Below are 25,067 nucleotides of genomic sequence, written 5' to 3' on the forward strand. Positions count from 1 at the left end.
GCTTTACCTCCAACTGTTGCCTCTGACATGCTGCCATCTGGTGGTGAAGGCAGAGTTTTTAAGTTATGTGTTACTCTCATTGAAATGGGTTTTTATTCCTTCAACCAATAAAGAAATATAGAGGTGGGTAGAGTACCCAAAAGTTCAATACTACTTCAGTATAATTTTACTCAAGTAAAAGCAAACGCTGCCATCCCAAGAAATTGAAAAAACGTATTTGGTACAAAGGCTACTTGAGTACTGAGTAACCATTCATAACATCTGATTTAATATTTTATATTGATGTTATCAGACAAAATTAAAAATATAGGTATGTGCAATTAATAAAAATAAGTACAACATAACAAATTAAAGCAGAAGACACACATTTCCTAATCAATTAGTCTTCAATATAAAACTTGTGAAACTCTTACAGTACATAAAGTATATGCAAGTACTTCCAGTGACAATTTATAGTATTTACTGTGTTTTTGACCTAGAAATGGCTCAGGAGATAGAGGATAATATTAAAACAGCAAAGCTTGTGTACAATCAAGAGGTCTTACTTTAACATAAACTGTAGGTTTGCCTCTGTCTCATGTATTTTTGGTTAAACTATGTTTGTTCTTCCTTCAGTTAAGTAACTCACAGTAGTAGAGTATCCAGAAAGTTTAAGAGAAATGATACATAATAATATTGTATAAGTAAAAGGATTAAGTATGGTACAATTAAACTACTGCTAAAAGTAATTTTTTCCAAAAAGCTATTTAGGCAAATGTAACCGAGTAACTGTACTTAGTTACTCACCACCTCTGGAAATACCATATCCTTGTAGCTATACATATGTACCTTTTAGTACATAAGGGGGCAAAATTAAAGTAGAATAATAAAAACTAGTAAAATAAAAACTACTTACAATATAATACAGTATAGTCTAATATAGTCTAACTTATTGATAGCAGGTTGAAAAAAACGTTTGGTCATTTTCAGGTTTTTGTTTTTAGTGAGTTTCCTCCAGGACTGGGCGGTTTGAGACCTCGTTAACTCTTGACGTGAAAGAGTTTATATAAATACGTTTGATGCTTATTATGATTGTTTAAAAGTAAGTCTTCATCACACTTTGTTTAACGTCATATATCAGAATAAAATGATATTTTGTCAACAGAATTTAGCTGAGAGTTTCAGATGCCACAAGGTTAAAGATGACATAAATTTAATCTCAAATCTACAAAGGCATTCCACAGACTCCCCATGGTCAATATCTGTTTAACAAAAACAATAGAAAAGCAGCATGTATCAAATGAGGTTCAGCCATGATTTGCTTGCTTAAAGAGCTGCTTTACCAGCAATTTAATGAAGTAGTTTTCTTTGTAATTGTCACTCTTTTTTTTGTTGTTTTTCAATCATTGGGAAGAATTTTTGGTCCACTAACTTTACCATGATGCTTCACTTAATTGAGGTCTCTTTTTTGCATTGTTGTTTTAATGTCATTAGAAGAGTCTGGTTTCTTTACAACTGTCTACTTACACTTTACAAAACTAAAGAAATAATCAATATATTTAATTATAAATAATTGGCCTGAGGCAGTTCTGTTGTTGATGAGCGATAACCACTCGTTTGATTAAGAACTTCCTTTGTTCTCTTTTAATGGATCTTTTCAAAAATAACTGCACGTAATCTGTTTGCTTTCTTGTATTCTTTTTTTTTTTTTTGGTGATTTGTAATGTTTGTGTCATGCGGGTTGTTTGATGTGAGTTGAGTCTTAATTCTTGTAAACTGAGTTTCCCATTTGGTACAATTAATGATAGTTACTGTTTTGGCCTCTACCAGCTTGGAACAGCTATTATAAAACGTTTTGTTCATAATTTACAAATTTGTTCAAGCTTGGCCAAATAGGATGGAGCAACTTTCAAGTTTTGTCAGAGAACTTTGATCTATGAACGTCTGGACTTTCACTTTTCAGTAGTTTCCCTTTTCTACTAAGGAAAAGCGTCCCCCTTTGTGATGCTGTCACCGTTCCAGTGTGGGTGTGAGATCTACAGGGGAATGTGAAGTGTTGGTATTTCACCACAAATAGCACTTTGTACATAGACCATGAAGGTTAGCCTTGGCTAGTTGAGGTAGGTGGCCATGTCATGTTTGCAACTGTGGCATAATTTTTTACATGAAACACTGAACAATGATTTGTCAGATGTTCTAGACGTTCAAAGCTTGGGGTATTTTTTTTTGTAACTTTACTCTAGTTTCAACTTAAGATGAAAATCTTTATTATCCATGAATATTGAGCTCTAAATAGAAATTGCTGTGGCTTCAGAAAGAAATCCCTTTCTTGCTTTAAGCTTTTGAGCAGTAGATTGAAGGCTTTTTTAAACAAGAACTTGAATTATGTATATAGGCCTCTTCAGCTGAAAGACAAACTATAATACGTATAAAAAAAACTCTGAAAATACATTTAAATACAGCAGTGATAAACGTATCTGATCTTGTTAAGTGTCAGTTTGTTTTCAAGTCAAACGGAAGAAAAAGACTCATCAGTTTCATATCTGGAGTTGATGTTTAGCAGATTAAAAGCTGTGGTTTTCTAAATGAAAGTGTGACCCCAAATACAAACCACTTCTTGTTTTTGGAGAAGCTTTGATAAGAACTCTTTAACCTGCATCTATTTCTAATGCAATCTTAAATATTAGTTGGAATCCAAAAACGAGAAAACAAAAATTATTATCGATTTCATTTATTTAACAGGCACATTTTATGATATGTAACATCTTCTACTATACCACATTACACATTGTATAAATGTTAATAAATATATTCTTTAAGAACTACAAAATACATAACTTTTCCCTTCATTGTTGGAGGAAAAAAAAAGTTAGACCAGGCAAGTCCACTGGGGGGCATCAAAGCAGCTTTTCCAGACATACATTCTTTGTAGCTTCACTGAGTTCATCACCACACCACAAATAAATAAATAAATTAGATAGTTACAAGGCTAATATATATTTGTTACGTTGAACTATATTCAGTGTAGTGTGTTCTCTATGTTAAACTCTTATTCACGTCTGGGTCGTCATCCTCTCTCAGTTCATACTCAGATTGGATATGCCCTAAAATTGACAGAAAAGAAAATTCCACTTAATGTTGCAAATATGTGTTTTTGGTCAATTATTGTAGTAAAATAAATGCATATAAATAAACTTTGCTTGTGAAAAGTGCAATTAAACAAAATAATGATTTTACCATTTGAAGAAGAGACTCTAGTTGGTTGAGAAACTCATCAACACTTTCTGTGGGATGTGTTTTGCATTCACTGCATGAGGGCTAAAGGGACAAAATACAGAAAATTAGTTTCTAGTCCTCCAGATTCGACACCAGTCATCATAAATACATATGGGAAATCTCATATCTTTGCTGCTCTTACCGTAGAATCTTTGGCACAAAACTGCAGCCCACTTATCTGTAAAAATTTAAAGAGATGTGTTAATTTTAGCTGTGAACATCCAAGCTACCTTTACAGTGAATCTAAACTTTGGTTTTCACCACAGCAGATTTACTTACAGTTAACTTGTTTCTCAGGCTCCTGAATAGTTTAATTTGTTGCATGGTATGGCTGAATGTCGAGACACCTTCCTCAAAGCACTTCAGAGCCGACAGACAACCACACTCCTGCTGTAAAATGAAGAATTTAGGAAAAAAATTAACACTTTTTCCAGTTTTTCCTCTTGAAACATTTTAATATATAAAAAAGAAATTCAATTGCATATTTATAATACTTCACATTATACCAACAATGGATTTAAGTTTTTTAAATTTGTTTTCATGTTCGTTTTTATCAAACTTTTTATCTGTTATAGGCCAGTTGTGATTTATTTGTATTTCTTTCTCTTTTTTTTGTATTTTTAGATTTTTTGGCTCTAAAATCTGCTGATATTATGCACTTTAAAAATGATTAATCCCCCAAATCCAGTTAAACTTGAGTAAAGCCAAGACATTAAGTGATCTCTGGAGGTTGTTTCAATGGCAGCACAGTTGCTATTGTTCTTATATATATTTAAAACATTTCCTGCCATCGCACCATTCAAAGTGCTTCCAAGAAAGTTTTTTCTTTGTTTCATATCAGATTTCTGAGTGTGATGCATCAATAACTCTTTTACCTAAAGCGAAACTTAACAAGATGATGCTTTCAATATTCTTATGATAATAAAGTTCTGGGTAAAATCCTTCCACAAACTTTAATAAAAAATTTTGTTCAAATATATATTTTTGAAACAATAATCATACTGCAAAATTCCAGCTGTCCTGCCCCAAAGTTTTCTTTTTGTCTTTTTTTTTGTTTGTTTGTTTTTTGTATGACTGTTGTGAGGTTAGAGCAAAAAGCATTCCATGGAAACACAAGAACAGCTAAAACTGTTTAAAAATTCCCCATGTGGGACAGTTTTCATTTGACTACAACAAATGATGTTGGATTTTTACTTTTTTCCATGACTGATTGGGGATTAGTAATTTAGCAAAATAAGTTCTCAAAAAGGATTTGGGTGTAAAGTTAAAGTTTCTGTTAAGATAGCCTGTCTTCTCAGAAAGTTTGGAGTTTGTGAGGTAGTGTGAGGAAGCACCATGGTTTCAAAAGCTCTCTGCTTGATTACTCATCACATTTTACTCAACGGAAGCTGTGAGAAAATGAAAAAGTGCTCTGAGCAAGCTCCTGAGTTGACTCACTGAAGTACATTTGGCTAACAAGAAGGAAGACTAATTTGAATTTAAAAGTAATGCTGTTGATTTTTTTTGTAAGGTCAGAAAGTTAACTGTTGACTGAAATCACTTTCTTTATATTAAAATATAGTTATTTTAAATGACATATTTTGTTATCTACTTACAGAGTATTAGCTTGCTCTAGATACATAGTCCGCATTCTCTACAAAAACATCGAAAACCTTAAAAATCTCAAACAATTGTCCTTAATTTGAACTTAATAAAACATCATTCTTGAGCCTCCAAGCACAGTTTGTTCCTAAAGAGTTACAGCTGATTGCCTGTGCCTGTCAACTAGCACTAGTTGTGACTTAACATATCATTTGATGTACACCTACAGTAACAATCATCTGACAATTACTAGCAACAGTGGGAGAGCAACAACAATGAGTAAGCAACCACAATAATGTCAATATTAATTTAACAAAATAACTTTGCTTACCTCAGTGTTCTTTGGTAGCATGTTCACCCTCTTCTCTGTCTTATCCATACTCTGCAAGGCACAGATGAAGAAGCATGTTTTAAGTAACAAAAACTATGCAAAGTGTATGCAAATCAATGAAAGCAATGTTAGCTATACTGACCGTTAGGGTGTCGTTAAATTTTCTGAGTTCAAACAGGGTTTCTCTTAGTTTTCTTATGGACGAGGTCTTCATTGGGGCTGGCATTGCCAAAGTGCAGCAGCAGAGTGCTAAGAGGCAAAAAGCAACCAGCTTCATATCGTCAGGAGTAGGAGTCAGATCACCAAAAGTTGCTCTATGAAAGATTTACTGGAAATGCAAAGAGTCCTGTTACTTACCTTTATATACTTATCCCTGAGGACATAGGAAAACCACTCGCAGAGCTGGAAAACTGTAGAAACTAATTGTGTGTGAGTAATGAATTTTCTTTTCCACTGGCAACCACTACGTCGAGTCGAGAGTGTCGTCAAGCCGCGCGTGCGTGACGCCTATACATACAAGTGTGTCAATGCAATGTCACTTATGTGCACCTGACAGGAAACTACAGGGAGACGGCACTTCCCATTTTCACTTTGAATCAGTGGAGCCGTAGCCGTACGGTTTCATAGGTAGTCTTCGTAAGCGTGGTATTGTCAACCTGAATGCAGGTTCTTTATCTCGGCCACCTACACAAACAGAAAAAGCCTTTTGCCACAACAGGAAACCCATTTCAAGTTTTCATGTTGAACCGAAGGTAATCAAGGACATCCAACAGACTTTGGGCATTAAGCAACCGATAGCATCTTACCAGATAGTGCGATGGTCTTCCTGCTGTATAACGACCATACATAGAAGGAACTCCACTTTGGATCCTTAAGAAAAGACTAAAGACCACATCCAATTAAATTATGTTCACTAAACTAATAACTAAATGCTAATTTAACAATGGAAGTGTAAATATATAATAAATAAGCAGTGTAAGTGGAAATTAGTACAATGGCAATTGTTTTTAGAGCTTTTCTCAAATGATGTAAGCCTCTAAACCATTCCATGGGTCAGAAATGTGATTTTATTTTGAAATGTATTTAGTGCAGCCATTGAAATAGAAAAAAATATGCTCTTGTGGTTTAAACCAGTGGTTACCAAAGTTGAGGTCAGGACCTCCCTTGGGGTCACAAAAATGTTAGTCTGAGGTCTTGAGATCCTCTTGATAAAAATGACCTAAAAGACAAAAATACCAACGAGAAACCATATGCATTTTATAAATAGTGTAAAGTACATAAAAACTAAAAATAAAAAAATAGAACTTGAATAAGCTAAAGCAACATATTGGTCAATATATTGACCAATATGTATTGACCAATCAGTGTTGTATAAAGTACTGAAATCTCAGAGTCAAGTAAAAGTACAAGTACCTCTCCAAAATATGACTTTGGTAAAAGTCGAAGTCACTGACTGAAATGTTACTTGAGTTAAAGTCTTAAATATCTGAAATTTCTTGTATGGAAATTACTGTAAAAATGGATGTACTCAAGTAATGTAATGAAAAGTACAAGTAAAAAGTAAAACAAAGCAAATGCAGTTTGAATGACATTTTTTATATTTTGGTAAACTTGTCAAATACACTTAAAATAATGTACACAACCAAGTGCAGGCAAAATTAAACCTGCTAATAGATATACCTGCAGGCATCATTTAGTTAAGAAAATTAGGTGCTTTACCTATAGCACAAGGTTAACTTAACCTGCTTTACAACTGGACCAGCTTCTTAGTATACCCTCCAGGACAGAAAATACAAAGTTTTTGTAAGCCTTAAGTTTTCCCTTCAAGTAAGGTCAGTGCTGAAAATGAGAAAAATAAATAGTACAGAAAATGCGGCCAACATGAAGAAAAAGAGCTGTTACGATTACTCTACTTCACAAATCAGTGAACCAGTCAATCCTACAGTCAGTAGGTGGTGCACACAACTGGTCATTATGCAAAAGAAAAAAAGAATTGGGAGGGAAATGCAGCTTATTGGCATCTGTAAACCTGGTTTTGAACTTGCATGCCTTTCCTATATTCGTTAAATTTTGTCTAAATTGCTATCGCTATGGCTTCCGTCCCCCCTTGAACAGAGGAGTCTAGGTAGCCTGCTACAGTCAACATTAGGCCTCAGCTAAATACACCACGTGTGGAACTGAAACAATGCCAAACAAAGTTCATTTATACAGGTAACGTTATGCTCAAGATTTCACAGTAGTGTCTAGTGACCAAGCTATAGTTACTGAAACAGGAGGATTATAACCATTTCATAAGACGTTACCTCGATGTGTTTCTTCAAGTTGGACGGGGAGTTTTTGTAAGATAGAATTTCCACATCTTCGGGCAGGAATAACATAAACTGCATGCAGTACGAAGAATCTTTAACACCCACGAAAGCGTGTATTGTGTTTAAATAAGGCCATGGGCTCTCATCACCAGCTGGTGGTTCCCCTGGAGCCGTGTCCGACGTAGTTGCAGTCGTTGTGGTCTCCGTCTCCTCCTCCATGTGACCGCTGCTGATTGCGAGACTTGCTTTGTGTTTAATGGGAGAAGCGAAACAGGTGTATCCTATTGGTGGTGATGAACAAGCCCAGGCAAGTAGGATACGGACTTTGTTCGGTAGCCTGCTTGCTACTTGCTAATCAGTAGGTGGGTTCAAAACACTTGCGTTTCTCTCTCTCGCTTTTTTGTAACGAGTAACTAAACCACACATTGAAAATGTATCGGAGTAAAAGTACCCAATTAAGTTCGGAAATGTAGTGAAGTAAAAGTGAAAGTCATCAAAAATTTTCATACTCGAGGAAAGTATGAAGTACTCCAAAATATACTTAAGTAAAGTAGTGAAGTATTTTTACTTCGTTACTATACAACACTGTGACCAATATGTTGCTTTTGACAGTTATTGGTGCTGATTCTGTTGCCATTGAACCACTTTTTAACTGACTCTGATAATTGTATGCTCAAACAAGAGTCCGGGTCATGAGCCTCTAGAATTTTCATTTTTGGGTCCAAAGTTGGAAGATTTGGGAATAACTGATCCAAATGATTATTCAGCCAGTTGGACACTATTACACTAATTAGACAGTGCTGTGAATCTCATTCCTATGAGATAGTGACAGGTATAGTACGCAATGGACAGGTCACCAATCCATCAAAGAGCATCACAAAAACACAAATCATCCATATGCATTTAGAGGAAGTTAGCTCACCTAACATTTGTGTTTCTTGCATGTGGAAGGAAAATGGAGCACCCAGAGAGAACATGCATCTCCCTTTAAATGCATGTTCTTTTATAGGGAGAACATGCAAACTCCATGCAGAAAGACCCCAATCTTTGTTGCAAGACAACAGTGATAACAACTTCACCACTGTGCTGTCCCAGTATTAACGTTGTCAGACGGAATAAGTTCATGTCATCTGTTTAAATGCAAGGGGCTCAGGGAAGGACCCATCGTTTGGTGTCCAACAGCTGACAGCTCCACTAACAGACTGATAAGACATTAGTGTCTTCATCTTGGTTTGAACAATAGCCAGAGCCAAGACTGACTGAACTGCAAATACCTGTTCAAACCAATGTGTTTGCAGGATTTGTTTAAGAGAATAAAAACTTAATGTCAGAATGCACACTTTTCAACACCATTAATAAGCTAGCTCACCATGCATTAACTGAATTAACTGTCTGAAACCACATCATGCTTGTATAAAATGCAAGTAGGAGGAATAAGAGTGTGTGTGTGTGTGGGGGGGGGGTTCAAACAGCTGTACTTGGTGCATTCATTTTTGACATTAGGTTGTCCAAAATTCAAATCAGCTCCAAATTATTTAAAGATGTTTTATTCTCAACATGGGCACAATCCTATAATTTATCAATCAATCAATCAATCAATCAAATTTTATTTGTGTAGCACATTTCAGCAGCAAGGCATTTCAAAGTGCTTTACATCATTACAAACACAGAAACACAATGCAATATAGAATCAACAATCAAAACACAGCATTAAGTCAAGTTCCATCAATAAATTTGTAATTGATTACATTTCAAATACAATCCTAAACAGGTGGGTTTTTAGTCGAGATTTAAAAGAAGTCAGTGTTTCAGCTGTTTTACAGTTTTCTGGAAGTTTGTTCCAAATTTGTGGTGCATAGATGCTGAAAGCTGCTTCTCCTCGTTTGGTTCTGGTTCTGGGGATGCAGAGCAGAACCAGAACCAGAAGACCTGAGAGGTCTCTCTTACAGTCATGCATGCTGACACTACTTTATTTTACATAATTTTAAAAAAAAATCCAACCAAAACTCCAGTCAGTTCCTTACTTTTCAGTTTTAAAACATAAGAAAATCACATTAATGTAAGAAACGGAAACAGACTCACCAGTTAAATAGATTACTGCTTAAAAATATCAAAATTTTATTGTTTTTTTCTTGACGGATTGTGATGCTGAAAATATACGGTAGCATAGATTTTTGTGTACCATTGCACACCTAAATAAGCAAGCATTTTAGTTTGATTATATTGCCATGAACAGCTGTAGTGCAATAACAGAGTCTCATTTAATGTAAAATAGTAGGGTTTGTACATTTTGAAGTTAAACTTACTGAAAATCAGTTCATTGTGCTTATCAGCGGCATCTGGATGTTATTTACTCTTTATTTCCATGGGATTGTTTCATGTTAGAGTGACCCAGATTCACCTCACCATGCACTGCAACACATTTTTCACTTCTTGCAGCAGAACTGTAGATGTGAAGGAAAGCTGTCCCACAGCCCACTGTGAGTGGTGTTGAAAATGTTGACAAATGATTTGTTGTCCATACTCTGCAGCCAGAATGTCTGTTACAAAGAGGGGGAAGAATAATTAAATGATGGAAAGAGGAATATGTACTACTGGAAATATTTTCAGATGAGAGCTTTCCTTGGCTACCATTGCTTTATGTAGAAAACGCAACAAAAGTGATCAGTATGGAAATATCAGTGTAGGTATGATTGATTAAGGTCATCTGCTCCATTATGCTATAATATTACACACCTTGGAAATTCAGGTGGCGCCAAATTTTAGTCAGCATGTCCATCTGCATAACTAGCTGAGGGTTTCTGCCTTGTCAGAGGTATAACACACGCGTTCTCTCCGCACACTATCTTCACAATCATCCTCCGCAACCAGACGAGAGGAAGCGAGAGTGACTGTAAGAGAGAAAACCCCTCTCGTCTATTCTCTGTGTGCGTTAGCGTAAAGGAACAGGTGGGTGGGGGCTTGGACAGGTCTGAGAGGTGCTTCTCCCTCAGTCTTCAGGCTTATCAGGAGTGCCTTCTGTGATGCACATTCAGAAAGGAAAATGTGTCTTCAGGTAGATTTCAGTTCAGAAGAATTTCCTCCTGGGGCTGCCATCAGCGAACCCCCCATTACCCACCATGTGTGTGTTTGTGTGTCTTTTTTTTCTTTTTACTAAGCACCTGTTTAATAAGGAAAGTGTGTGAAGAGTAAACATTTTGTTCAAATTAAAAAAGTCAAAATTGCAAAAAGAAAAAAAAAAAAAACCCTGAACCAGTAAAACTGAAAAAATGCAGATTGAAAATTGAAAACTTTTTTTCAATTTTCATATTTAATTTAGTTTATTAATAGGATTTTCCTCATTAGCAGTTTCTGGACTCAGATATGAAAACCTTAATTCTTTCTGATAGAAACATGATTTTGGCAGCAAAGAAATCCGGTAATAATGCTACTTTAACTTCATTACTTATTGTCTGATGTACATTTATGTTTAAAATTTGAATAACGTGTATATAAAAGTGTATATATCAGTATCCTGAAGTCAGGGAAACTTGAAAATCTAACAATCACATTTTTGAAATAAAACATTGAGATGTGAAACTTTCTAACTTTTGACAGTGAATGTAGTCAGTTGTTAGACTTTTAATGTTGTATTTTTATATGCTGTAACGTAAAGATTAGTTTAAAAACAAACTGATGAGCATTTATTGCTCACTGAAATATCAGATTATTGCAGTAATAAAAGCATAAACAGTTAACCAGCGTTGTGCAAACCTAAATGAGTGTTTGTTTAAATGTAAAGTATCTAAAGTTAAAGCCTAAGGTAATCCTAGAGATAATAAGTAGCTGTTGTACAGATAAAATAAAATCTGGGCACCTAAGCCCTTTTCACAATAGTAAAAATGTACTCTTTACATTTGTTACAAAAGAAGTGTTTAATCTGGAATTTTCAAAAACTCAATGTGTTTTTAAATTCAATTAAAATTTTAAAATCCACGTTCGAACATAAGCAGTGAGTGTGATTAAATGTTTTCAAAATTGGATATTGAGTGTGGAGAAATGTTCTCATCATAGGTGCCCCAGCTCTTTCCGTTGAACATATGTAAAAGCGTCGCTACCCTCGGTTACCTTTTTTTGTTACTAAATCTGTCAAAGGTGACATGTGACGCAGTGAGAGTTTTTGTGGTAACCCGGAGTGTTAAACACAATGCAAAATGTGCGACTTGAAGAGAGGATCCATGTAGTAACATCTTACACATAGCTAAAAAGTGAGAAATGTTTTTTACGTTTGCAAAACAAAGACAAAACACTTTTACCAACCTCCTCTTTTTGCCTTTGATTAAATCAACTGTGGAAACATGTTCAAAATTAGACACTGAAATTTTGAAGTGGGTGTTTTTTTTTTCTTTTAACAAAAAAAAAATGTCTGCAGTTTAAATTATCAACTTAAAACCTCAATTCCAATTATAACAAGCATTTTTTCCAATTTAATATTTGAAGTATTGAATGCATTTTGCTGCCAATAATCATCATGTACGTATCTGCTGGTTTATTTACTTTATGTCTTTATATCATGGAATCAGAAATCAGTGACAGTGTCTCAGCCACAACTGTTGCTCATCAGTATCATAATTTTGTTTTTGTTTTGAGTTGACGTGGTCATACTGTACCTACACAACTTGTTTTTTTTTTTGTTTGTTGACATTCAGCCTAACAAAGCAAGTTTAAATCTCAGCTGAGTGCATTAACTTGTGGTGGAAATTAGTTATCCTGAGTGTGAGTGATTTAAAATAAAATGTAATCAACATGTTAAGTAAAAATGAAGTACATAAACTCTGCTGTTACATTTGACCCATGTACTTCAAACTATTTCAGCATCAGGGGGATTTGTTTACTAAATTATAATTATGTCGTTTACTTCCTCCTCCCACCTGCAGTAGTAGTATGACTTCTGACTCTGCGGTCTCCCCTTTGGCAACACTATGCATTTCCAGGTTGCGAGCAAGTGGGCGCAAGTTCGAAAGCTCGCATTCAGCACGTACACACGACGCTGTGTAAGTCTGCACATTATGAACTGGATTTCTAATATACAGAGAGGTTGTTAAATGCACAGAATTTTTTTTTATTTTAGAGCTTTTAATGATGACACAAAACCAAGACATATATTTTTTCTCTAAGTCAGAAAATCCGACATGATCGATATTACCGTAAGCGTTCAGGAAGAACACACAGCAGGCGTGGGTGGGGGATCGCCTGCTCAGGTTTGTTCACCGGTATGACACCAGGGATGACATAGCTGAATTGTATAATAAATAAATCGCAATCATTGTTCAGTTCAAGGCTTTACCAGTTTCAATCAAAATATCAGGATAGCAAACTCTTGTAACCTTTTTAAAGTGTCTATTATTATTTTATTTTAAAAAGTTGTAAAACAAAATGAGAGCATTAAGTTCAAGGTGGTTCCCTATTACCAAATCCGCAACTGTTGTTCAGATGTTATCTTCACCAGAAAACTGTGTCAAACATGGAAGTTCACCTGTTTCCGTTTTCTCCTTTTTTTATTGGCACATTGATTTTCCGCTGCCGTGTTTACAGAGGAAACAAGATTTACAAATGCAACAATAATCTTTTTGTCAGCAGCTCATGTTTAAAACTGCTGGAATCTGATAAAAAAGACTCAGAAAAATGTTTCATTTCTCTTCTGAATGTGCAATTACACCCACGTTTTCTATTTCTCAACCACTATGCACATATGCTTTTTTGCAGAGATTCATTGGTAGTTCATTTCAGTTTGCCCCATTTTTTTAATCTCAAAGTTCTTCCACATTCAAAAACTCAAAATAGTATTGATACCGCTTGAATATTTTCAATGTTTTCTTACATTACAGCCTCAAACGTTTATGTAAAGAAAGTATTTTATATGCAAACACAAATTAGTGTTTCATGATTGTGAAAGTGTGCCATGTACTTATGTTCATCTCCCAAAACACAAGAGGCCCAAAAAAGTAAAAAAAAAATTACCTTATACTAAAATGAGTATCATTGCACTCATTTTATTAGTTCATTTATTTTTAAGTGTCTATCTGCCAAAACATAGATCTGCTATCTAATAATAGTCATTGGTGAATCAATTATTATTCAATTCAGTTTATTTTCTTATAGCCAATTCACAACAAATGTGATCTTGAGGCTCTTTACAAAAAAAAGTAATTTATTTCAATCACATCGTCATTCAAATGATCCAACAGTTCATTAAACTCAATTTAATATTCAAATTAAAAATTAAGGAAAACCAAAAAGTACCCAAAATTTTACTCAAGGAAAACAAACATATTTTAACTAAAACACAATTAAAAAGTAGCCATCCAAGAAATTACTTAGACCTCCCACGGACTGTGAATTTTTGAAACTACAGAAAAAAAAAATAGTAAAAGCGCACACAAGGTTGGTTCATCCACACTGGACTGCACACAAAGTAAAAAACACATTAGGTCTAAATGATCCCATCTCTTAAGACCGCAGGAGTGTTAAGTAAGATTTTAAAAAATGGTAAAAGCAAAGCAAAAAAAGAAAAATGGTTAAAAGGCTACTCTAGTAACTAATTATGACATCTGATTTAACAAAAGTGAATCAGACAGACAAAAAATAGTTGTTCCCAAATTCTGGTATTTTAAAAAGTAAAATGTGCTTTAAAACTAATACAAATGAATGAATAAATGTCATAAAATAAAAACTAAGCAAAAGAACTGTTCATTAGACAGCAGATGAAGTAGCTTTAGAATAACATGGCTTTTGTAGAAACAACAAGAAGTCTCACTTTAACATAAACTGTAGGCGTGTGTCTGGTGCATTTTTGGTAAAATATAATCTTCATTTAGTGAAGTTACTCGGTGGATAGAGTATTCAGAAATTTTACCCCAGTAAAAGTATCACTATGTCATAATAATATTACTCAAAAGTAGAAAGTACAATGTAATAAAGCAACTCTTAAAAGTATATTCTTTTTCAAAAAGTTACTCAAGTAAGTAAATGTAACAATTAGCTACCAAACACCTGGTTATATCAAATTAGTTTATAGAATCTAAACTTGAAAAGAAACATGTACTCTCATTAAATTTACATTTGTAATGCAGCATAGTAACTGAAAAGATGTGTACACCTTTCTTTCCAACCTTAAAACTCGGATCTCCCTAAACGTTTAAATGTGATTGGTTAAGGGGTGGAAACAGATTTCTCTTAACAAGTTGCCCTATGAAGTTTCTGTGTTTTTTTTAAGTCAGGTGTGCAACAGGAACTTGAGAAAGGTGGGGAAAACACATCTGAGTAAAAAGACTGGATTGTCTATGCCTACGTCACATTAAAGCAACATCTTTAAAGATGTTTCAGTTTTTAAAAACATGTATTTTTCTTTTTGATTGTGCTGGATAAGAATGAGGTTACAGAACAGGGGAAAAAAACAAACCAAATAAAGAACTCAAGACTAGATCTGTATCTTCAACATCTCAAAAACAAAGGAAGCATTGATGATAAGACTTCAACTTTTTCTAACATACAAGTCTCAACATTAGCAGATGTTTTCTCTGAAACCTCAAACATTCAGACAGAATTAAGTAATATTAATAAATTCAGTTAATTCTGAAGGCTAAATTGATGGGTTAAGATTAAAATGTCAAACATACCACTGCTGCAGTCAGTCCTTGCTTCTCCACAGCACAGTGACAGTTATTACTTTGTGTTGAACTTCTCTTATTCACAGAGGGGACCCTGTAAATAGGTTGCCCACATAGTGGTGACACATTCTTGACATTTAAGAGTTAATTGACTTTTCTTTCATTTACCAGCATTGACCAGACTTGCAGCGCTTAGCTGTTTTGGAAATTGATCATTTTATTGGAAAAAGAAAAAAAGCACAACAAGCGGCGGAGCAGTGGGAGTTCTGAACGGGCTGTGTGATGTGAATGCTGTTTAACCACAACAGAAGGGGAATAACGCCCGGCTGAGGGGCTGTGAAGATATTAAAGGCCATGAAACCGCCGCTGTACAAAAACATCCAACTCCTATTGGAAAGTTCTGTTCTAAAATCAAACATTTAGTGAACAATAACAACTTCACCAAAATTAAGTCTGCTGTCAGCAAATCAAGTAGCCTTTCCTTTTGTCAGTTCCTTGATCCGATATAATTGTATCTATGTCTACATTAAAAAAATATGTTAAGACAAATTATGAAGCAGATTGCAAAGAAATAGGTTAAAAATTATATCTAGCCAATAAAGTCTCAACCTGTTCTTACCTATCTATATTGTTTGAAATTACATGGCAGGGTTAAATGATTGTTTTATGAAAACCATCTCAACATAACCTTGAATGTTAAGTACCGGTAATCTAATTCCCTTTTTGGAAAAAACACAAAATAAAATTGCTAGAATTTCCCGTCTGATGTTAATAAACTGTACAATAGAGTTCCAATTTCTTTTTAACTTATGAACAATAAATATATTACCTGCACTACGTACTAAACGTCAGATCTCAAAATTGTCATTGCAGTTAATTTTTGTCTCATATTTTATAAAATTTTAAATCCCTCTTGCTTTACTCTCAAGAGTTATTCAAATAGTAGTGAATTACATCAGAGACTTTTGATAGCAAGTAAACTCTAACAAGAAATTTATGGCCAGAACAAAATAATTTGTTTACTATTACTTTTCTGTTTGAAAAGGAGCAGGAAGAAGTGAACACTTATTTGATCCTGTCCCTTATTTCAATTTAATGAAAGATATTATAACCTACTGACTCAATAATTATCAAATATTTGTACTTAAAACCATGTTATAAAATTCATGTGCCTGTTTAATATACTGTGCTAAAGAGCCAACAATAAATACTACATAGACAAGATGGTTACAAACTAACTCTCATGAGACAAGAAAATGTACGGATAATACTAAGTATAGTAGCAATGAGAATTGTACATATTGTACAATGAAGTCAGATTTCTGTAGAAAAGGGAGCTGCAATTCATCATGCAACTGAAACTTAAAATCTGCAAACAACATCCTAAATAATGATTGCTTTCTGTATTTGTCTGTGTGTTAATTAAGACAAACACGATATGGATCAGTTGTTCTTTGAAAAGCAAATATCTTGTGCCATTTAGCTGAATTTTCCAAATGAGTGCATCAAAATCTGCTTGTGAGTAAAAACAAGTGGATGTTTGCATATTTACTATGAGATTGATTTATCACAAAACGAATTGTTGATAAAGGATATTCTTTTGAAAGGCAGTGACATCTTTTGTAAGACTATTTTCTTTGAATAAATATAAACTTGAGAAGGAAAACCAGGTTTGAGCAATTCTTTTTGAATTTTATTGTCAAGAATAGCAAAAAAGTCACTCCATGGACAACAAATGGCCCCCCAGGCACATTTTGGACTCTCTTGCTCTACATGCATAAGGTGCAGACTTGGATTCAGGTTACATTTAAGTCGCTAAATTAAAGCCTTCAGATGTGACTCAGCCTTGCATTTAAAAACTATATTTAAACTCAAAGTCTGAGTCTCTACTTCTATTAACCATCATTAGCTCCTCTAAATATGAGTGAAAGTAGGCCAGTATGTAAACTACAGACTAGAGCTCTTATTAGTGAACAATACAGCTGTTGATTATTATTATTATTTTATAGTGTGTTTATGTTTGCTGTAGTTCCACATGGATTTCTCTTAAACTGAACTCTGTGTTAAAAATTACTTTGGGTTGTTTGATACTAAAATCAACTTTACTTGCTCTTAAGCTACTGTCATTATAAACCAAAATATTTCTGACTAATAAAAATAAAAGCATTTTCTAATGTATTTTTTTTGTACATAATTTAAGTCACTCATAACAGTTTTAGGGTGTTGAGTACTGAATTGTTTTTAAAGTTCATGTTAAAGTAGATCAAATTGTATATGATTTAAAATCCTAAACCATAAGAAAATGTTTCACTCAGAGATTTGGCTTGATGAAAATGACCTGTAAACATGTCAAGATTAAAAAGCTGATTTTCCAGTATATGCTTCAAACGGTTTGGTGATTCTTGGATACTCTGTCAGAAATAAATAGCTAAATAGCAATTGTTTATCATTTAAAATAACATCTGTATAAACCACTGCCACCCTTCTGAAAAAGGAGTTCCAGCATGATCACTTTCTTCATTCTTGGGCCTGCTCAAGAGTCACATCCTATGGGTAAGATATTGATTTCTTATAAGCTCTCACATAAAATAGCTATAAAAAATAGTATTCATACTTTCAGAATAGCTACTTGCCTTCATAATATCAGGATGCGTATTACTGAGGCACTTTTTAGTTCCTTGGTCCACTCAAAGTGAGCTTCAGATCTGCGTTTCAGCTCTCACCTGTTGAGTGGAGCACTTTGAACTGCAACACAGTGGATGGATTTGAGTCATAGCAGGTTACATGATGCAAGCAAGTGAAAAACTGGCCTTTTGATATGGCTCACCTAAAGCAATTCCAAGTTTCATCTTAGCAGGTTCAAGCTTGGCAATTTAGTTTGGTCCATAATAAATAAGCAGTGTAGATTTCTTCAGCTTGTATTTAATTGTCACTTTTTAAGGCAAAGAGGTGTTTCAAATTAAATTAACCGCCATTTTTGGTAAAGCGGGGTTCAGTTTTTAAAACTGTAGGTTCAGCAACTAAGTAACATAGCTTACCTTATGACATTAAGTAAGCTGAAAGATATCAAAACATGTGAGATATTAATCAGTTATTAATATTTATCTGTCTGGAAAAAGTTACTGAGCCATATGAGGACTCCAGTAAAATACAGGGGGTCATTATCCACAGAGGTTTCTGGCCTACCAAAATTACCCCAAGACTCCAACTCATTCAGGAAGTCAGAAAAGAATTGAGAACACTTCCTCTGCTTCTTTAAGGTAATTGTTAGTGATTAAAAAATAAGAGGCTGGTCAAAAATTGGATCTATGTAAAGGGTGTCCCAAGGCAAAAGAAAAAGGCCATAAAATACAAAATACTTCAGTTAAAAAACATCATAAATATTCTATGGACTGAGACAAAAGTGGCCTTCCATGATGGTTGTATTTAAAACTTAAAACATTTAATTAAAATACATGCTAGCAGCTAAATGTGGTGGTAGATGATCTGGGTCGGTTTTCTGCTTCAGGACCTGAACGGCCTGCAGGTCTTAATGGAACCATGAATTCTGCTCTCTGCCTGAAAATCCTGAAGGATAATCTCCTAATGTCATAAGTAACCTCAAGCAGATTTGGATCTCACAGAAAACTAAATCAGAAATCCACTTCTGAATGGCTTCAAAAATGTTATGAATGGCATAGTCAAAGTCTGAACCTAAATCAATTGAGTTACTGTTGTGTGACCTTTAAATCAATCTGTCATTCCTGCCAAGGATATGACAGCCAGTTGTTAGGTGTAGAGGGACTTTTTCACAAAGAACCAATTGGGTGGTATAGCTTTATTTCCTTAATAAAAGAAATCGAAAATGAAAATGGAATTTTATTTTTGGTCATATTGTATTTAATAATCTGAAAGGCTTAAGTAAAATAAAAGAGCAGAAACAAAAGAAATCTGCAAAGGAATGTTTGAAAAATCCTTTTCGATAAAACCAGGCATAACAATATGAAATATCAATAACATTTCTTGTATGGAATGTTTTTCAAATGTTGGATTTCATATTGAGAGAGAACTTTTCAAATTTTCCACCTGAGGTTCTGTCGCTGTCTAGAACAGGTTATCACAACTTTCATAATCAGTGGCAAGCATCCTCAAAATAATAGACAGCCGTCTGACGGTTCGGAAAAACACGTCATTACATATCCTGTTTATTTAAGCAAGGTTTGATGTTTTGGACAAAAGCAGACTTCCGCTTCATGTTACAATTAATCAGCAGGAGCATCTTTCCTATAAGATGATCAAAAGATGTAGGTAGGTAAAACAGATCTCGTTCAGGTGATACCAAGTTCAGCTCAAAGCATGAAGTGAGAGTCACTTTTACTGACTTACTCATCTCAGGTTTATTCTGCTGATTTCTATTTACAGTAAGATAATTCGAATTAGTCAACATCAACTTAGTCATGTCTGTCTGTCTGACCATCATTGGCACGCTGCGCTTTGCAAGTTGCACAACAGTGAATGCAATGCACTGAAATCACTTTCACTAAGATCTTCATGAGCTGCTGTAACCTGCTTCTGCATTGCACCACCTCCGTTTCAACAAGAAAGTTGGTAAAAAAAAAAAAAAAAAAAAACTTCTCAAACTGACACTTCACGATCAGTTCAAACACGAGACAAAACTGTGATTGTTTTTATTTGTCTTATAGAAAAAAAGGACCTGTACAAAGACAAAGGATTTTTAAAAAGTTATTTACAAAGAGAGCCTGTCTTAGTTCCAGAAAAGCTACAGGAAAAATAGTTGGAACAAGGTCAGAATTTAATCCTGAAAAGGTTTTAAAACTGCAACACACTTCAGTACAGATTGGTCTTCTTCATTATCCGTAGAAATTCTTGCTCGTTGACTTCTCCGTCACCATCCTGGTCGGCTTCGTCTATCATTTCCTGAAGGCCGACAAATATGAATGTTAAGGAGGGAATTGTGTGAAACAATCCATATTATATATATATATATATATATATTTTTTATTATTATTATTTTACACTACATGAAAGTAAGAATAAAATGTTTTAAACTGCAAAATGACAATTTGCTGAACTCTACAATAAAAAAGATGTCTAATTTACATAGAGAAGATATTGTGATATATATAGATTTTTTTAGAATTAAACATTTCCGTTTTTCTTTTTCAAGGTTTTAGAACACAGCTGGTAGAAAGATTCAAAGTAAGTTCAGCTAGGAATTTATTTTTATCATTTTCTAGACCTGGATAAGTCTGAGAAAAAAATAGCTTTGTGTGGAAAAATATTTGCTTCTACAGCCATTGTTCTAAAGGACAAAACCTAACAAAACTTAAAGAGGGATTTTTATGTATTTTCCAGGCACATAGTGTCAGTTTATTCTGCAACCAACTAACTATAGTAACTTCAGTTATGAAAATAATTTATATATCAGGCATTACTTAAGAGCAATCTGATTTTGCAATTTGATGCCTTGAAGTTGGTCTCTGTCTCTTTCAGACACTCCACCTTCAACACATCATCACAGCAATACTAATCCATGGTATTAGTAGCATACATAGGAGCTTTGGACTGAGAAGTTGTTCCTATGATGAGCTCAGCAGACATGCAATTCCCCCAGGTGTTTGCTAATTGCGTCTGCCGCTAGTCTGGTGGAGCTGATTGGGAGTGGAGTGGGGGGAGGGGAGGGTTGCTGTGTGAGGCAGAGGCTCAACTGGAAACTGCAGCTCTGAGAAGGAGCTTTGGGTAAATAGAGGGTGCTGTGTATAAGCAAGCGTTTAGGCACCCCTAAATGTTTGCCACCAGAGAATCGAGGATTCCTCAGACATACATGAAAGAATCAAAGCAGCATCCAGGTTTGTTTTTAATGAGAGAATAACATTACGATATCATGTGAAGCTCAAAAAAGTTGATTTTACATAAGACTCCCCCTTTAAAATTCAGTATCATTCAGTTGATCTGGATTTTAACATTTTACCCTTAACATACTTTTTATTTAATGACTGAAAGCTGTGCATTCGATACTACCGACATTACTGAAGAGGTACTATATAAAGCTTGAATTAGTGTAAAATTTGGAAACTATTTAAAGCGTTTCTGGAACCTACAGTTTAGAGATGTGAAATTATTGCACCTTTCACTGTTACTGAGAAATTCTTTTTGTCATAAGAATTTTGGTTTATTGTGATGATAAACTATACAACCATACAACATATATTAGATGCTAGAGCAGTATTTGTGTTTGTGGGGCTTTGATTGTGGTGTGATAATGTAAATGTAATAATCCAAGGTTGAACAGTGTAGAACCGGCGCACCACAACTCTGTATTTTTGTGTTATAATGATGAACCTCTCAAGATAATGCATCTGAATTAGAATTTTTTACTGAATGGTGCTAAATATGAATGTCTTAAATCTGAACTTTTCTTCATGCATTAATCTGGATGGTCAAACCAGATTCTGCTCTACTAGATGTTTGCAACCCTGGCTTTGTTTTGGCAACAGGCTACGTGTGTTCCTGCGACATGATCGCTTCTGAGTTGTGGTTTCTCTGCTTTTTCTGATCCTACCATGACCTCAGCTTCAGTTGAAGCCGCTCCCTCCAGGGCCAAATAAGATGTGGGCAATAAAGGAAAAAGTGACAAGTTTCTGTACTTAGCATCAACCAAGCTGATGTCGGATGCAGCATAATTCTCTGCATCAACAGATTATTGTGACATACTGAACTGCCGACAGCAGCAATGCCATGAGGCAGTGACTTGAGTAATGGAAATTGTATTTTATTTCAAAAAGTTGTTTCCTCTTACTCACTTTCAAGATACAAATTGTGTTTGAACAAATTAAATTTGTTCTGTAAACGACACACAAATAAAACGATGTACATGTCATCCAAATAACTTCCTTATCAAATATTCTCATGCAACAAATTTAAGCATTTTAACATGGTATATTAGCAACGTTTTTATTTTCTAAAAATTTAATTTCTAACCCCGAAAATACTAAGAAAAGGACATCCGACTTGAGAACAGTGAGAGATAACCACTTGGTAATGACTAATATGAATGAAGAAGACTAATTTGAAGCGGCCTCCATCACCTGCGTTGGAAGTTTGCACCTTTTACGCAGATTGAAGCTTTTTGTAGAGAGTTCTCGTGGTATGTGTATTTCTTTGGACCAGATAGGTGTAATACATATCAGATAGGAATGCATACCAAGGTAGGAGAAACTAGAACAACCTTAATTTAGCTGATCCATAAAAGAATTTAGACTCTCCACAATCATCTCATTAAATTAAAATATCATCATACACATCCATGAGGAAGACAATGTTGAGTGAAAGAAAAAAGTGTGGGAGAAACAGGGATAACTGTAACCTTAAGAGGATAGTGAAGAGAAGCCCATTCAGATCCAGCACTAAAGCAAGCTGGGCTTCCTGAACGCTTCAGCACAACCACAAGATGATTACTTCCATGCCCTGCTGCACTGATACAGTAATTCAAGCAAAAGGACCTCCAACCAAGTAATAGGTGAATTTACTGGACACATTTTTGAGTAGACACACAGATTTGAATGCAAAGTCATATTATTAATCAATTTTATGTAATATTGTAAGTTTCAATGAATCTGAATTTGGAGGTTTACATTTGCTGTAAATAATCATTAACAATTAAAGAAACTATGTTTTATGAAAATTGTACTTATTTTTAAAATAAGTTAGTGAAATGAAAATATTATTTTCGATGATATTACAATTTGAGATGTTCCTATTTTTATGATTGGAGGGTACTGAGAGTAGTACATACAATAATAAATGACCTCCAACACATATTAATATAAATATTTCTACTTTGGACTCTTAAGTTCATGTGTCAGAGTTCTTTTATCCTCTTTGTGTTTTGTTCTCATTATTAGGAATATTGTGATATTTTTCTTAATATCATTTCACTGATGATTCATTTACAGCCCACATATGTGGTTATTGCACTGTAGCTCAAGAAAAGAAATATATTTTTTATCACAGTAACTTTTACTGTAACTTATCAGATGAAATAGATAATTTAGCAATAAAATAAAAGATCCAAAGTTACCTGCAGCTCTTCATCTGTGAGGTTTTCTCCCAGCTCTTTCGCAACTCTCTTGAGATTTTTGAAAGAGATTTTTCCTGTGCAGTCATCATCGAACAGTCGGAAAGCCTTCATTATTTCCTCTTTGCTATCCTTCTCATTCTGTTAACATCACAGGAGACAGTAAACGTGGAATTACTGTAAACAGGTTAAAACTTCTCTTCTGAGCCTTTTTGCCAAACCCATTTAATGATAGAACAACACTAGTCTTCTTTATAATATGTCAATATGTTGAAATTTGGAACATTGTCCTGGTGGAATGTTGCCTCATTTTCAGTTGCCAATGGAGAAAAACATGTTAAACAATTATTTTAAACAATGTACTTCTTTTAAAGTAAATGTAACAAGCATATTTTGTAATTACACTATAAAGAAACAGTTTGATGAAGACAAGCAGACTAAGACCGTGAATTCCTGGAACCATGTCTTGTGGTCTTATGAGACGATGATAAACATATCTGGATCAAGCATGTGCGGTGGTGAGGAGTACGACGACAACTGTGTTTTGCCCACAGTCAAGGATGGTGGTAAGAGTGTCATGGTTTGGGACTACATAAGAACTGTCATGTTGGGAACAACTTTACACTTACAGGGGTACTCAATTTTGTTGCCAGCAGTTTAGACATTAATGGCTTTGTGTTATTTTAAGGAGGCATTACTTGACGTTGTCTGAAATATAAATCAATTAATTAGGAGATAGGAGACTAGAACAATAAAAGTTTAATTTACTTTGAAGGCTTTTTTTAACTCAGGGTGAACAGTGAACAATGTGTCCATACACTCACCATTTTCTGGGTCATCATACAAAGAAAGTCATCAAAATCAATGGTTCCAGAACCATCCTTGACAATATCTGAAACCATCTTCTTGATTTCCTCCTTTTTTGGTTCAAAGCCTAGGGCTCTCATGGCAACCTGTAGGGGAGATAAATAGCCGATAAGGTTCTGTGAGCACCAATGACATTTGATCTTTACCAAAGCCCACCTTGAGTTCTTTGATGTCAATTGTCCCAGTTCCATCTGTGTCAAACAGATCAAAAGCTTCCTTGATCTCCTGCTTCTGTTCCTCCGTCAGATCAGATTTGGAGCCTGGCTTTTTCTTTTGGCTCGCTGAGGCAGCAGTTTTCCGGTAATTTGTAGCCTAAGAAGCAGACATGATCAGAAATTACCCGAAGAAACGCCTTATGTCTAAAAGAACCAAGCTAGCTAGCGAAAGCTCTCGTTCGGCTAATGAATGAGACAAAAAATCAACGCCTTTAAGACTAAAATGAACATAAAACATTGTGAACAGAGCAGACATGAGATATTAAACACTTCGCCATAGCTTTACCATTTAAAACCCCGAATCCACCAAAGAAGAAAACTTCAGCGTTGTGTTTGCTAATTAGATGTCAACAAAACATGCAGCAACGGTTGTATTTTTAACGGACACAGCCGGCAACCAATAGAAGGTAGGAAAAAACGGAATCTGGTCTTGTTAGCCAATCTGAAAGTAGCACGGGTGGGCTCTAAAAGTTTCCACCAATCGACTTGAGTCTTTTTTTGTTGCCCAGCAACTAGGGCATTTAACGCATGCGCATTGTTTCTTTGTTGTTTTTTTTTTAAGCCCGCGCGTCCGGAAGAGAGCTTAGAACAAAACAAATGGTTCAGACTTAAAAAATAAAGGTAACGGCTCGTTTTCATGAATAAAATTCGAACAGTTATGTCTTTTCAGAAAAGACTGTTTTATTGTATTTCAGGTATAAAACGGGTAACTTCATTAATAATACTATTAATGGTAGCCTGCATGCGCCTTATCTGCAAAACGTCTTAAATATAAAGTAAATA

The 25,067-nt window shown here is 34.7% G+C and overlaps 2 protein-coding genes across 4 annotated transcripts in view; one reads left to right on the forward strand and one right to left on the reverse strand.

Moving 5' to 3' along the window:
* The window catches only part of bbs12 (Bardet-Biedl syndrome 12), a 47,030-nt gene that overhangs the window by 18,370 nt on the left and 3,593 nt on the right, over positions 1 to 25,067 (forward strand). The window contains exon 1 of one of the 3 annotated variants that reach the window (XM_005807805.2): positions 24,769 to 24,905. The exons of 1 other annotated variant lie outside the window; for it this stretch is intronic. The gene's annotated coding sequence lies outside the window, so the exon portion shown is untranslated. One more of the 3 variants, XM_023328689.1, reaches the window with a different exon arrangement.
* Positions 19,777 to 24,675, reverse strand: LOC102225904 (caltractin). Its single transcript, XM_005807794.3, has 5 exons — positions 24,571 to 24,675; positions 24,226 to 24,381; positions 24,027 to 24,155; positions 23,206 to 23,343; positions 19,777 to 20,042 (listed from the first exon to the last, which is right to left on the reverse strand). The coding sequence occupies exons 1-5, from the start codon at positions 24,571 to 24,573 to the stop codon at positions 19,953 to 19,955; spliced, it is 516 nt and encodes a 171-aa protein (XP_005807851.1). The 5' UTR covers positions 24,574 to 24,675; the 3' UTR covers positions 19,777 to 19,952.

This window comes from Xiphophorus maculatus, chromosome 23 (genome assembly GCF_002775205.1).
Source record: "Xiphophorus maculatus strain JP 163 A chromosome 23, X_maculatus-5.0-male, whole genome shotgun sequence".
NCBI lineage: Eukaryota > Metazoa > Chordata > Actinopteri > Cyprinodontiformes > Poeciliidae > Xiphophorus > Xiphophorus maculatus.

Excerpts from the sequence above, each read along its gene's own strand:
- LOC102225904 (XM_005807794.3), bottom strand. Across the intron at positions 23,344-24,026 it reads GTATGATGACCCAGAAAATG|AATGAGAAGGATAGCAAAGA; the intron begins GTGAGTGTATGG and ends TGATGTTAACAG. Across the intron at positions 20,043-23,205 it reads TCACAGATGAAGAGCTGCAG|GAAATGATAGACGAAGCCGA; the intron begins GTAACTTTGGAT and ends GTCGGCCTTCAG.